The sequence below is a fragment of the Dermacentor andersoni genome, chromosome 9, assembly GCF_023375885.2.
Source record: "Dermacentor andersoni chromosome 9, qqDerAnde1_hic_scaffold, whole genome shotgun sequence".
In the NCBI taxonomy this organism is placed as follows: Eukaryota; Metazoa; Arthropoda; class Arachnida; order Ixodida; family Ixodidae; genus Dermacentor; species Dermacentor andersoni.
This window is the reverse complement of record NC_092822.1, coordinates 45,435,001-45,450,311: the sequence shown is the minus strand read 5'-3', so window position 1 is coordinate 45,450,311 and position 15,311 is coordinate 45,435,001. Positions and strand designations below refer to the sequence as shown.

Sequence of the window (15,311 nt, the reverse complement as noted above, 5' to 3'; positions counted from 1 at the left end):
CACCCAGTGGCACATACTCAGTGCATAAGTGTATCTATTCGAATGCTCCAGATAACGTTCGTTCCTATAGTGCTGATGATCCACATATCTTGTCTCTCTTTTTCTTTCGATTTCTCGTAGGTATACAGCCAAGATGCAGCGGTTCTGGATCACGGTAACATTATGCGTGACGCTCACCGGTCTCGCCACCTTCGCACAAAATCCGAGTAAGTGTCAACGAAATTTCGCCCTCTCCTACCAGCGCCGACAACTCTGCCATAGGCGATCGTAAAATAAAGTGATTTCCCTCTGTGAGTGTTACATCGCGCGCTTAACCGAACAGTATAACGGTACGCTGACGAGGAACATTCGAAAGAAGTACCAAGTCCTAACTTCTGAGAAAATTTTTTTCGTTATGCTTTTGACTGCTGATAATTTTTTTTTCATTTGCTTTCGTGTTGGTAAGCCACAAAGAAGAAAAAAAAAACGCTAAATGGGGATGAAATTTACGAACTAGCATCTCATGACAGCTGTCTGTTCGGAACTAAGTAATATATTTTTGTCAAAACATTTTCTTTCAAGTATTGAATGCAACGCACAAATTTGCTCTCACAAGATGTACGAACGAACACACGAGCAATATTTGCGGACAACTTTCAGTGGCAATCAAGATAACGCTATATGCAGAGGCGTTGAGGGGACAAGAGCGCTCCTGGAAAAAGTCCCACATTCTTTGTTTGTTTAGGACGAGGAAGAAATAAATATAAACGCCTGATATACAATCCCCAAAATAAGACAAAGTACACAGTTGAGTGTTAAATATGGCTTCCTTGTGCTGTAGTTTTCCACGATTTGGCTAAATGAGAAACCGTCACACGTGGAAGCTGCGCAGTTTCGGCGTCTGCTTCAAGAAACCGAAAGCGCTGCCCAGCGCTGCCGGACTACTTGGCGCAGTAATACATATGCAGAAACTCCATCCGCGTAGCTTTCCCTTCACGGCAACGCAGACTCACCTGCACGGCGACGCAAATATATACACGTGGTAGTGGTGATATGTATGGAACATCACGGCGACGCCGACGGCGATAATTCGCCTGGAGTGTCCACGTTATTGCTTTCGCAATGCAATTAGCGATTTTAGAGAACGCTACAGTGTTCGAGTCACATTGAATACTAGCATTCGAGAAAAACAACCACCGAATTGCATATCCAATATTTCCTCATTTCGAAGCGGAATAACGTATTGTACATGAAATTCGCGCGGTGCCTTGTTAGTCATAAAAAGTAGGCTTATACACTTTATTTGACACGTGTAACACCATTCGCAAGTGGACGCCCGGATAACTGATCAAGGAGCTCGTAAATGAGTAACAACCTCGTTATCTGGGGCACCACAGCAATGGTGCCGATGAAACAGCATGTTAACAGGTGCAAGTGCAGTGCTGTGTTCGTTGTAGGAGCGAAGCGTGATATAGCACAGCACAGCACATATTACGTTCCATACGATGCAAGCTTGGTGATATTGGCCAGAAATATAAACTAAAAACAACAAATTCGCATATAAATTACGTGAAAGCGAAGCATCTTGTTTTAAATCGAATGACACAGAATTATTTATCTGAAGGCACCCCTAACTGCCCCCTATGCGTTCGCTCAGGAACTGGAGCCTCTGCACAGCAGCCGCCGCTCTCCCTGCATTGGAAGCAGCATGCAGACGCTGGCACAAATCAGTGACGTCACGGCGAAGTGTTGCAGAAAAATCACAGCGGCGTCGCCACCCGTACCTCGTTCTTGCGTATATGACGACTTACCAAGCCTCTTAGAGCCGCGAGAATGGCAGTTTTTTATATTGCAGAAGTGTAATTTACTAACGCAGGCTAACTCTACGTCCATCTTTAGCGTTCCCTGAAGAGAAAATAAAAACATAAATTGAGCTGTAGCCGTAAATTACGCTGTTTCAATATCGAAGAAAGTAACTATTATCGTGGGAAGACGTTTGGTAAGCCAGAAAAAAAAAACGCAAGAACGGAATCAGCACCAGCTCGCTGGTGACGTCATCGATATCGACAGTGTTTGCTCATGCCTAGTTAATCCTCTATCAGTAAAGATAACACCGTGTTGAATTCTGAAAGAACGAAAGACTAAACGTAAGAAGCTTCAAGAACGTTTACCGAATCGTAACGACCCGAATGCGATAAAGTACTTTGAAATGCGTGATGTCCCGATGACGTACCGCCGCAGGAAATTAACGCGCGAAATTTTTAAATAAGTGAAGTGGAACATAGACCAGTTTTCTCGTCTAGTAATTAGCATACTGCCGCAAAATTCTCGAAAGATCAGTTTTCGATTACTTTATCAATCTAAACTAATTTAGCATTTCTATTGAGTTTAAACCATCTTCGTTTGCCAGATCTGACTTCTCCGCAATAAGAGGTCTTCAGAGGGGAAGCCAACTTCCGCGATTCTGTTCCGTTTTGGTGCGGTCTTACGGACAATATGCTTCTTTTTATTAGAGGTATTTCGGGGGTACGTTGTGGTACTGTAACAATTCGAAGCGCCGGTATAAACCACAATAAGACAACAAGCGAACACAATCGACGGGACCGAAATTGGGTACCCTCAAATTTTAAACTGCTGCTCAGGATGTTGCATCATCAAATTTTAGCCTAATAATAATAATAATAATAATAATAATAATAATAATAATAATAATAATAATAACTAGTAGTAGTAGTAGTAGTAGTAAAGAGCCCTTGGACAGCCATAAGGTCATAAGGAAAGCCATTCCACTCCGGCTTTTTCTGAGCGCTTACGCCGTAAATAAATAATCACGCGTCCAGTGATTAAAGGTGTTAACACAGCTACACCGTTTACTTTCCAGCCTATAAAGGGTTTTCGGATGTGCTGTCCAAGTCGTTCCGTGTCGACGCCGAGGTTACGCACATTGGAAAGGTAAGTCGACTGTACATTGTAAAAAAAAAAAAATACGGCCGAAATTCTCTTAAGGGGAAATGCCGTTGCGCGAAGCGCTATGTGGTGGCTCCTCATTAAGCGTATAAAAAGAGTAGGCTTTTGGGGTATAAATACTTTAATGTCCTTTTGGCCGGAACCTGGTGCCTTCGTGTTTACAGTACGAGAGCAGGAGCGGCAGTGGAGAGTGTCGAGCGGCGACCAATAGCAATTCGCTACCCTCCTCCTCTTTTATAACGCAATCGTTGCACCAATGATCGTGCGTTTTCCGCGCCAGTTGCACGGTAGGCCTAAAAGGGGCAGAGCTTCGGACTTTTGTTGCGGGTGACGTGGCCTTCATGCCCAGAGGACCCAGGACCCACAAATTGTCGTACGGTAGCGTGCCTATACCTTAAATGAACCCTTACTAGATAGATAATACAGATTGGCTCCTAAGTTAGCTTATCACTTCACACTCCCCGCAAAAGCAAGGTTTGGTCTGGTAACTGAGTGTTATACTAAGCTTCATTAATTAACGAATGCATATATTTTCATTATATTTAGAATTATGGACAGACATCATTACGTGTAACTTAAGATTGTATCGTTATTTCGCCGGGTTTGTCAGCAAAGAAAAGAAAAAGGTGTTTTAAGGTGCACCTAAAAATTTTAAATGACCTGGCGTAACCTTATACTGACAGCTTCCTATATAAAGCTTCGCATTAAAGAAAGTATATATTACTCGGTCGAGCTGAATATAGCTACATACGCAAATCCGGCATAACGGCAATTCCCGCTTTACGAAGTTCAATAACGACACTTACATAAACAGCTCTTCAGGACATGAAAAACCAGCGGCGGTTTGGCAATTTGTGCCATGCTTTGTGCGTCGTGCGGACACCGAGAGTGCAGGCGTCCGTGCGGGCATTTGGATGCAGTAGTACAAGTACAGCGAACCCTCGCTATAACGAAGCCCTACGATTTAAAAAAAATTGACTTCGTTACTATGAACAGTATTTTATTAAAAGCGGAGAATCTGTAAGAATCTGTAACAGCCGCCCGTGCTGTTTATGTGTTCTCTCCCTCTGTCCCCGTCTTTATTTGCGGTCAATATGATAAGCAGTAAATACGAACTAGGCCAAAGTGAAGTTCTTCTTTACAGCGTTCTTTGCCACGGCAAGTTGATCCGAAGAAACGCAAAGCCTCAAAGGATCTGTCGCGTATGCTTCACAGAATGGTCTCGTACAGCTTGCTGTTGTTGCAGTAAATGACTAAACCGAGTCGGAGAAAACGCATAAATTCGTTACTATTTTTTAGAAGGGTCGCGGACAGCTATAGAGAGGCGTAATTAACAAAGCTTCATTGCTCGTACTGACAGAACTGTCCAGCACGTGTCCTCACTTATATCCGACTGCTGTTCTTGTCGCGCAGAATGAGTCGGAGTTTATCAGGGAGTACCACAACCGGGAGGACGGCACCGGTTACATGGAGTTGCTCATCGAAGGAACTACGTCGTACATGTACTACTTTCTCGAAACCAACGAAGAAGTCACCATCCTCGGTGAGTACGACTGAAGCCGCTCGTTTTGCCTTCGTAAAGTGCAAAAAAAAGAGTGCCGGTGAAATGGTGCCTAGGAGCAGATTTAGAGAGAGAGAGAGAGAGAGAGATAGAGACGGCTCTTTAATCAAACATGGAGATTCCTCTACCTTTCTCCCTCCTACCCTCTCTCTCTTTTACTCCCATCTGCCCCACCCTGCTGGCACTGAGCCGTGCTCCCGCATGGGTTGCAGAAGATAAGGCCAGCCTTTCCTCCTTTCCCCCACAAGAACCACTTCTCTTTCTCTCTCTTTCTCTCTCTCTCTCTCTTTCCGCTTCCCCATAGATGCCTATACATACGAGGGTTGATGCAGAAATAAGGTTCCCAAAGAGCTCCAGCCCCACGGGAAGGTGGGAGGCGAAATCCGGCAACACTGCTGCGCGCGGCTGTTCCCGAACTCTCGATTCCCCCCGGCCGCGCTTCGCTGCGCCGCTCATTCTTGGCTCAGCAGCCGTCCGACATGGAGGTTCCCATTGTTGATCCCGCCAAGAGCGAGATTCGTTCCGTAATTCGCCTTTTGCCCGCCAAAGGGACTCCACCCGTGGATATTCATCGTCGGTTGACAGAGGTGTACGGCGACAAGTGTACGTCCGTTCAACACGTCCGAAAGTGGTGCAGGGACTTTAGTGCCGGTCGGAAGGAAGTCCACGATGAAGAACGGAGTGGAGGACCCTCAGTTTCGGCGGCGGTTATCGAGATGGTCCGACGCGAAGTGTTTCAAAACAGAAGGATCACCGTCCGTGAACTTGTTACTCAGACTTCTGGCAGTTCTTACGGTACAGTGGAAAAAGCTTCGACTGAAAAATTTGAGTATCACAGGTGTTGTGCTCGATGGGTTCCGCGGCTATTGATATCAGACCACAAGGAGAAACGCCATGGCTCTGCTCGCCAATTTCTTCACAAGTGTCAAGAAGATAAGTAGGGATTGTTGGACTCCATTATTACGGGAGACGAAACGTGGGTGTTTCATTTCACTCCCGAAACGAAACAAAAATCCAAACAGAGGCGTCAGCCAGAGTCACCAGTCGCAAAGAAGTTCAAACAAATTCCTTCTGCTGGCAAAGTCATGGCCAGTGTTTCTTTTTGGGGGATCGTAAGGGGATACTGCTGATCGATTCCACAGAACGTGGGGCGACAATCAACTCAGACAGTTACTTTGAAACACTAACAAAACTCAGGCGAGCTATCCAGAACCGCCGGCGAGGACGACTGGCAGCCGGTGTAACGCTGCTTCACGATAATGCCCGACCTCACGTCTCCCGTCAAACCAAGGAACTTCTGACAAACTTTAGGTGGACTGTCATGCCCCACCCACCGTACAGTCAAGAACTCGCGCCTAGTGATTATCCCTTGTTCCCCAAGTTAAAGGAAAATTTCAGTGGCCAACGTTTCCGGAGCGACGATGAAGTCAAAGGGTTGACGCTTCCTCGATCAGTTGGCGGCGGAGTTGTACGACATTGGAATAGAGAAATTGGAGCACCGTCTACAAAAATGCATAGAAAAACACGGCGATTATGCAGAAAAATAGAACAAAGTTGCATCTTTCCAATGATGTAAATTTCTATGAAAATAAACAATGCTGTCTGTTTTTAAAATTGATGGGAAGCTTATTTCTGGATCAACCCTCGTACCTTTAGGCATGAAGAAGGAGGTGAAGGATTGAAACGACCTTGGAGAGAGGGAGAGAGAGAAAGAAATGGGGCGTGAAAGAAAAACAATAGCGGACGTGGTATTTGCATGTAAGTTGAAGTTCAATTGTTCTAACGATTATATAGAACTTTCTGAAGCCTGTCGATATGTAAGGAGTAAGTTTAAAGGTAAGGTATGTAAGGAGATATGTAAGGAGTAAGATTAAAGCACGATAAATGCTGACGCTTCCAAGAAAGTACGTGGGATATGACTCAATGTGCGCCCGAGCGTTAGCGGCGCCTGAATAATCTTGTCTATTTGGCTTCCACGGAATGTCCGTTTGCCTCTGCATGCGCTGGACGTTCTTATAGGATACATACGACGCTCAACCGTTTCCATAGCAACAGAGTTGTCACGTCGTAATATGGGTTAGCATATCATACAGAACGCCATAAAAAAAATCTTTTTTTTTTTAGTCTTTATCAGGACCAAACGCAAGAACCCCGCCTAATGTAACCTAACCTAACCTAACCTAGCCTAACCTAACCTAACCTAACCTAACCGGATGTTTCGTCATTGGACGGAAAAATATCAACGGAAAAAAACGGAAGACCGAATTTAGTCCACACGGGCCCGTGTCAGAGCGCTCGCGTGTAATGGACTCGGACAGTAATATGGGCAGTGATTTATCGACGGAGCATCACACTAGCCCTAAACATCATCAATCAAGCCGTAATAAAAACAACAAAGTTATCAATCACGAGTAACGTAATCGCAATTGTGCGTTCCTGCCTTTGTCCAGCGCCTGCCCTGTTTATGCGTGTGTTCATTTCGTGGGCAGTCTGTATCGAGTAAGAATCTGAACTTATTTGGAGTAACGCGCAGCAACTTGCACGGAAACTTCTTTGTTAATTATGTCGCGTGAGCTCTTACGAATCGTGTCATAATGAGGCGCGGTTTACACTGAAATGCTGTCGCGTCCTTACAAGGTACAAACTTGCCGTCTATTAGTGCGCAACATTTTTTTTTGTTATATTTTATCTGCGCATAGTGACTGGGCAAGAATCTTGCGTGCTTCCATGCGGTGATGTCTGAAAAGCCTTTTTTTATCTCTCTCTCTCTCTCTCATTTTATTTGATTACTCTGTTCGGATTATTTCAGACGATGTATGCGTCATAATGGATCTGTCTAAGACTGAGGCAGTCGTCGATAAGAACACTGTCTATGTCGGTCCTTCGTCCCAGCTGTTCCGCGTTCCGGCCAACGTCATGGTGGGTACTTGATTTCGTTGTTCAAAATGTAGGGAAACGCTACTCGATGTTTCCTTTTTTTTACCGCTGACTCGAAGTATAATTCTTGGAAACAGCGCACTAGATAAAGTGCTCACTTTTCGGGCTACATATAGCATTCTACGAGCGTCGAAACTGATTTTCGAGAACGGATCGACTACGAACTGAACGGTGCCAGGAGAGAATCCACTCGAATCGAATATCGAATACTTCTGGAATATTTCTCGAACAAAAAATGAACAGCTGTTTTTAGCGTTACTGTATCATGATGTTCACACCCTAATATCAGTAACGTTAACAAGTTTCTGTCATTATACCCTACGTTATGAAGCCTTGCTTATTAAGAGCACAAATGGAAAATTAGAAGCAGGGATGTAGTTTGTTCTTGCATACCATGGGCTCTTCGCAGAATGGAAATGATAGCGGTTTAGATGGAAAAATTGGCTCCCTGAGTGGCCGTAGTGTGGGCCACTAGAAAACGTCTCGCGTTTTACGTCTGCAATGGTCGTCTGGATGAGGGTTATTGCACTTCTGCTCCAAGTCTATGCCTGACCGCCCAACGGCCGCTGACCATTTCAAATATTAGAAATCTATTCGAAAAATGACCGCATTTACGTATGGTACGTTACTGTTTGATTCGAAGACAGATTCGAATAGAGCAACATTCGATTCGTTATCTGAAGGTTTCTAATATTCGAACGCCCTTATGTTATCTACTCCTGCGGACATCATAAATTGCGTCTGATAATGCTGATATGTAAGGCAAAGCACAGTTTTTTTTTTTTTTTTTTTTTTTTTTGACGCACTAGAACGAGTTTTGAGTTATTGGCAGCTCGGCCTACCAATTACCAAGTGATAAAACGCTGTACTAAAATAATTTTACGCAAATAACCTTTCAGTGTTTTTTGTGAGAATGTACCGTTCATGGCCAGAAATAACGGTGAACAAGTTGTTCTAATTCTAATTGGTGTAAAATGCTCTTGGAGCTTTGTGGGGTTAGATGAAATTCAGTTGCTACTTTCTTCTTAATTACTTGCGTTATAGCGAATGTCGAGGTTGCGAACCTGCTCATTTTGGAGGCATAACCGTCCGCTCTGTAGGAGTGGTGATAATAGTACCAGTTTCGAGATATTTTGGGTACTCTCTATAATATTGCCCAAAACTAGAGGGACACTGTCAACCTTCAGTACTAAATAAAACGGGAAAAAAAGCTCAAGACGACTTTTGGCTTCCCTCTTCTTTTTTTTCTCTTTTTCTTTTGGTTACGCAGTATCACATTAAATATTTCACACGAGTTAGCACGAAGTAGCGTTTTATTGCTCGAAACGCCGGTGGATCGCCTGTTACATTTGTTAGAAAAAATTCCCGCCGGAGAAGCGTTAGCTCCATCGACGATGCCATTAAGCAACCAGTTAAGGGCATACTTGTCCAGCGTACGTGTTTCGTCTACGCGCCGCGTATCTGAAGGCAATCTTGTAAACGTTTCAGAAATACGTCGAGCAGACGACAGTGCGCGGAGTCAGCACCAACCACTTCCAGGGAAACTTCAACGGGAAGCAGTACGACATCTACGTCCGGAGTAAGTGCAGTGCTTAGTTTCAACCAGTATAACACAGGCGTAATATAATACACGACATTGTTGGAATTTCATACTGTGCAACTTCTTCCTCGTCTCTACGTAATTATTATCGTCATCATACGTTTGTCTTTCCTCTTCGTCACCTGTGTGCGATCATCATCATCGTCGTCGTCGTCGTCGTCGTCGTCGTGGGCAGCGCTGGGTGTCGGGACCCAGTTATTGGGGCTGATTAAAAGTCGTCATAACTGCTACGTCACGCTAGGTGGAGGCGCACGCCGAACCCCACGCCGGATCTTTGTTATTTCTTTCGCCTTCAGTTATTGGAGCCGAAAGTGACAAAGACAGAGCGCCGTCTTTGAGTTTCTAATGCACTGCTATTAATTCTCAGATCAAATAATCTTAAGCTCATTATTACTCTTCAACGGTATTCTATTACTCATGCTGCACACTTATCTTGTGTGCCTGTGTTCTTGTTTTGTACAATATGCCTTCTATATGTGTCATAGCATAACTTATCTTCTCTGTACGTCTTGTTGTACTTGTTTTATGCGATCAACCCAGGCCGTCTCCACGTTCTCTTTCTATCGGCCTGTACATAGCCTCACGATCAGCTGATGTATATTAAAGCATTGCGTTTGCAGCGCTCAAGTAGCTAGACCAATACGTAGTTCCTGGGCACTATATCTTCATCGATAAACACCAATGTATCAACACAACCATCATTGATTGATTGATTGATTGATTGATTGATTGATTGATTGATTGATTGATTGATTGATTGATTGATTGATTGATTGATTGATTGATTGATTGATTCAGCGGCCGACTGGGCGGAAAATGGTGTCAAGAAGGGCGAGGCTCCTGTCCGACTGGAGATCAACCACGACAAAAGCGACAATCGCACTATCTTCGACTACTACAACTTTGAGCCGTTCACCCCCAAGATTGGTCAGATGAACGTGAGTATTCGAGAGTTGTAGCGGCCGAGCTAAGTTGTGGCAAACAGACTATACGCGCACGCTCTGTAAGCAGCACAGTACAGACTTGTACTGAGTATACAGCATCTCTCGTCTTAAGTGCAACTCGCGCAGGGTCCAAGTGCATGTTCCGCTTAATCACGTCTTCATTTATGAACGTACGCATGGTGACGTTGACAGCACGAAGCATGTTGTTAACATGGCTGCGACTACATATAGCCTCATTTCATTCTGAATTCGAGAGCATTTGTTTTGCGTACCCCTGCCCTACTTAGCTGTATCTAGCTTCCTGGTTTAGTGCAGAAAGAAGTTCGAGCGCTATTTCACTACCTGAAGGCAATAAGTGCCCGACTGTAGACATCCTGCAGCTTACTTAGTGCATGTGAAAGTGCGGTATAGACTCACGTTTTCTCCCTCTCTTTCACTCCCCATTCCCCTCCCCACCTGTAGGGTAGCAAACTGGACTCAGTCTGGTTAACCTCCCTGCCTTTCATTCTTCCTCTCTCTCTCTCTAGTTCCTGGTTCATATGTGCGATGCTGTATTGGCGTAGCGATGGCGTCACAATACTGTGTGATGTAAGTCTAGTACGATGCAGGCTGCGTCAACGGGCACGCGTTGAGGCATCTGTTGGAAACCCCTGCTCTCGCGGCGCATCGAAGAATAAGTGAAGAGAGGCTCGCGACAGGCGGACTGCAGGCCTTGGAACGTTGCGCTCGCCATGTTTGGACGGCAGTTAGGCCTCAGCGCCAATAAACCCTCCACAAGTGTCTTTTGCCACAGAATTAAAGTCTGACGCGCACTAATAATAATATTGTATCATGACTTTCCGCTAAGATGCCCATGCTTACAATCATTACCGTAGCGCTGAGCTGCTGCGATACTTGTGATCCGATGCCACATGATGTTTGCCATTATGGCGATTATTAGTAGTTCCATAGCTCTGCGTTGTTGTTTTGTAGTTTCACACATTGCTCGACAGTCTTTCTCCAGCTTCTTCTTTTGTATTTACCTTGCGTTTTCTTGTATGCAAACTCTTGATAATTTGTCCTCTTTATTCATTATTTCTTTTTACTTATGTTCTTCTGCAGCTTGTTTTTTTTACTTGCTTGCTTTGTATTTCGGTTTTAATATGTATATGCGCCCGCCTGCACTAGGACCGTAGGGTTGTCCTTGGCCACATTGATTGATTGATTGATTGATTGATTGATTGATTGATTGATTGATTGATTGATTGATTGATTGATTGATTGATTGATTGATTGATTGATTGATTGACCGGGCGAGCCTTCGCGCAAGTTTTGCCGCATTGACACTGACTGTCATCGATTGATGGGTTCTACCGGAATCCTTTTTGTTTTGTTTTTTACTGCAGCTGAAGACTGGCATTGGGTGCGAGGGCAAGAAGAACCCAGCGTCCAAAAAGCTGCCAACACTCCCCCAGCAGGTTTCTTTTCAGTATGAGATTTACTACAACACGCGAGGTGTGAAGCCCGAACTGCACGTCACTGTGAATAAGGTGAGCAGCGGCAATATAGCTGGACAGTCCGAGTTTCCCGCTGGCAAAATTCCATATGCCTGGCGTTATAAAACAAGGTTTGCTGCAGCTATCTGCACTATGTTCTTATTGTTGAGCAACTTTCAGGTATACACGACTCGATCACACACTGCACTTGCAGGATCACGAAAAACTTCGAATAAAGCGATGTATCGAAAGAAGCGATTTCGATATAACGAGGTCTTTTACTGCATTTTTCACTTAGTGTTCCCGTTACGCAGGTTAATAATTCGTGGGAAGCTTTGGGTACACGACTCCATCGCGCACGGCGCTGTGTTAATTATCCCGCTTACCGCTTTCTCATTAAAAATGTTTTCTCTCTCTCTCCTTTGCTTTCTCTCAGATCTGGTACGACGGCGCCAACAAGCTCGCGAGGGTGGAACTCTTCCAAAACACCGGAGACACGACGGCAGAAATCCACGACTTCAACTCGGGTTTGAAGCAGTTACTGAGTTTGTCAAAAAGAAAAAGGAAGAAGGCAGAAATTCTCTCTCGTGCCTTCCCTAAGTCGCAGTCTCACATATATGCACATACTCCTCAATCTGCGCTTGCTTTTGGGCACAGCGTTCGTTTAGCACTCTGTGTTTATTAACTCGTATATTATAATATACGAGTTAATGAACACAGACTGCTAAAAAGCCACGCGGCATAAATAATAATAATAGTATACTATTATTATTATTTATGCCGCGTGGTTTTTTGTCCCGTCTCGCCTTGCACTGATCAAAATTTCCTTTCTTTTTCTACAGCAAATATAATATCTCGACTTGCTGGCAACGCCTCTTCATTTCTAACGATTGTTACACCCGCTATGTAATGTTAGCGATCAAAAAAACAATCGGTTCAATTTTCATCGAACTGAGCGGCGAAGATTATAGTTGAAACGGGAGAGAATAAGAAGAGAGAGACGAACGCGGGATGAACTTAAGACAGAAGACAAGGTATTCAGACAGGGCATTTCTCTGTTTGCCCTCACCTCAGTGACTGTCTCGTAGCGTCATAGCTATACTACTTGCCACAAACCCGTGCATCTGAATGTGAGAGGTGGACAACACTCCCGTAGTCCGCATAGACGCCAGATCACGTGAGAAAAAAAAAAAACGGTGGAAAAAAGCTCGGCTGCGGTGTTTAACGCTACGAAGTCATGCACGCTTGCTTTGCACTTTTGCTTCACTGCATTGATATGGCAAGCACAGAGCGTTTCAGCGATGTCCCCGCGCCCGCGTTGGTTCTTGCACTTTGGAATTATGCATGGCGATGCTCGAGTAAGCATTCCCTTCCCTCGTTCCTCTCGTAGGTGTCATGTATCGGTTCGACAAGGAGGGCGCCTGCACAATCGACCACATCTCCAAGTCCTACTTCTCCAGGACCATGGAGAGCAAGGACATCCAAACCATGAAGAGTCCCGCCGAGATGCTCGAGCTCGTCGGAGACTTCTACTACGTGGGCCAGGTCAGTGTCACAGCGTTTGCTGCGCGGCTTGTTCGTAAATACAACGAACACGTTAGACGCTGCTATTCACGGGGGCCACGGGAGCCAACCAACCGGTGCTTGGGCCGAACAGGTGGCATCTAAAAAAAATGGCGGCTAAGCAACGTCATCGGTCTTTTAGACCTCATACCCCTCCCCGTAGTAGCATGGCCTTCGAGATGGGCTTCCATTCTTATTCTGTGGGAGCCGCCGCTAACGGCTGCGAAGTGGACGCCACTCGTTACGAGGAAGCAGGGACGCATACACGGCGAGCTCTGTCGACGTCACCGTCGTCAACGTTTGTCAAACTTGGCGCGCGTCTCGATTCATAAAGCGAATTTTTCAAGCTCTGCCTTGGACCGCCACGGGAATGAGATCACGTTTTCGCAAACTACCGCACCAGCCCGGCAAGATTAAAGCCAGGAAGAACAAAAGGGTTCAGGGACGTTGATGACGAAGGCGAGGATGGCGACAATGATGATATGAGCTCGCCTTTGAAACGGCGTGCAGGTGCGTGTCATCAAGATGGTCGCTGTGTCTCTCTGCCTTGTTCTACTTAAATTTAAAAGACTGAAGCGTAAGACCCGTCGTGCGTATACCGATACAAGGCAGGCAAGGAAAGAGAGGCTGAGGCTTGGTATGAACTTTTGAAATCAGTATCCGCCGGTCAAGCGACCCCTTTCTGTCGCCGCCTCCTGCAAGGTGGCGCTACGGTCGAGGCTAACTCGCGACTTCGAAGCATGCGCACGAAACTATTTTCATTTCATTCATTTATTTGTTTCATTTCATTTATTTATTTCCTGAAAGTGTCCAAGAACAGCTTTACGTTTTAATAGTGATGCACTTGTGTTATACAAAGAACACGAAACCGAACGACAAAACGGAATGTATCGAACAACAATGGTACAAAATGCAACAAAAAATTGAATTATTCAAAGACAGAAGTCAGATAATGGGCAAAAAGTGGAGTTGAATATATCGAGATCATGACGCAAGGTATTTTGTTGTGTTGCAAGACGTGTTATAGCGTTAGAGGTGCAAGATGAATTCACGTAAAAAGTGCGAACCCACCATGAACAAAGCCACGTTGGCATATACTAATCTTATGCTTAAATAAGAACGACAGATGAGTAAACATAGCTACTTCGAACACTTTTTGCAAACGGAGGCAAGAGTGACACGGGCGACAACTTTTGATGCCGCTCACGCTGCCACTTTTACGAACTGGAACAACGATTGCATTCTTCCAACAAGAAAAAAAAGACACTTGTACGCAAAGCAAGATCGAAGATGTGCGTAACTTACTTACGGCCGCCGATTATATAGTGTTCTGAAAAACATGACACGGTTATATATATATATATATACATACATACATACATATCCTCGACAAATACTGACACGCATGTAGTGGAGTATGTGGAGTATGAAATAACGTACTTACACACGACCACATTTTCCTCTTTTTTGGCGCCTGTCCAACCGCAGGCCGTGATTCGCGGCGTAGCCAGCGACATCTGGGAATCGGTGAGACAGAACGTGACCGTCGAGGACGAGCACTACTCGCGTTTGGTGACGACTTTCTACTTCACTTCGGTAAGTCACGTTTTGTCACGATGTCAAGCGTCATACAGAAGGCCGCGACAGGGAACCGACCGAATCGCTATGTACTCGGGCGGTCCAGTGCTGCAAGGCGTTATTACGATTATTATTATCGTTACCCGGTTTGTATATCCGTGAAAACGGGGCAAACGAGAGCAATCGGGAATACTCGATGCCATAGTTGATATTATAGGAGCAAGAAATTGAGTCGTGCATACAGAAGGTAACCGCAGTGCTATCAAAGTCACACGACGGGTTCCGATGGAAGAGGGAGGCAGTGGAAGACGGTACAGAGAGCTAGGTGGTGAGATGAGAAAAGACATTTTGCAGGGATAGACTGTGGTCACATTGATTGATTGACTGGCTGCATGACAGACTAATTAATCAATTAATTAAATAGCTAAGTGTTTGTTTGCTTCATTGGTTGGTTCATTTGGTGAATTAATTAATTAATTAATTAATTAATTAATTCTAGTGCTGCCATTTTAGCGATTTCGTCGCTACATATAGCGACTTCTTGGTCTGTTGGTTGATTTATTTTTAGTGTTGTTCTGTATGGGTATTTAGAAACATGATTGGGTACAAGCATTATAGTTTGACCATCACAAGCGTCGATAAATAGGCTGGGATCACATTGATTGATTGATTGATTGATTGATTGATTGATTGATTGATTGATTGAT

General features: G+C 44.7%; 1 protein-coding gene across 1 annotated transcript in view; it reads left to right on the top strand.

The window, feature by feature from the left end:
* LOC126527940 (uncharacterized) overlaps positions 1-15,311 on the top strand; it is a 51,827-nt gene that overhangs the window by 11,837 nt on the left and 24,679 nt on the right. The window contains exons 2-11 of the mRNA XM_050175777.3: positions 121-206; positions 2,861-2,931; positions 4,360-4,489; positions 7,317-7,426; positions 8,933-9,023; positions 9,843-9,982; positions 11,374-11,517; positions 11,900-11,990; positions 12,854-13,008; positions 14,515-14,622. Of these exons, the coding sequence (XP_050031734.2) occupies positions 134-206; positions 2,861-2,931; positions 4,360-4,489; positions 7,317-7,426; positions 8,933-9,023; positions 9,843-9,982; positions 11,374-11,517; positions 11,900-11,990; positions 12,854-13,008; positions 14,515-14,622 (1,113 nt within the window). The 5' untranslated portion in view covers positions 121-133. The remainder of the gene's footprint in view (positions 1-120; positions 207-2,860; positions 2,932-4,359; positions 4,490-7,316; positions 7,427-8,932; positions 9,024-9,842; positions 9,983-11,373; positions 11,518-11,899; positions 11,991-12,853; positions 13,009-14,514; positions 14,623-15,311) is intronic.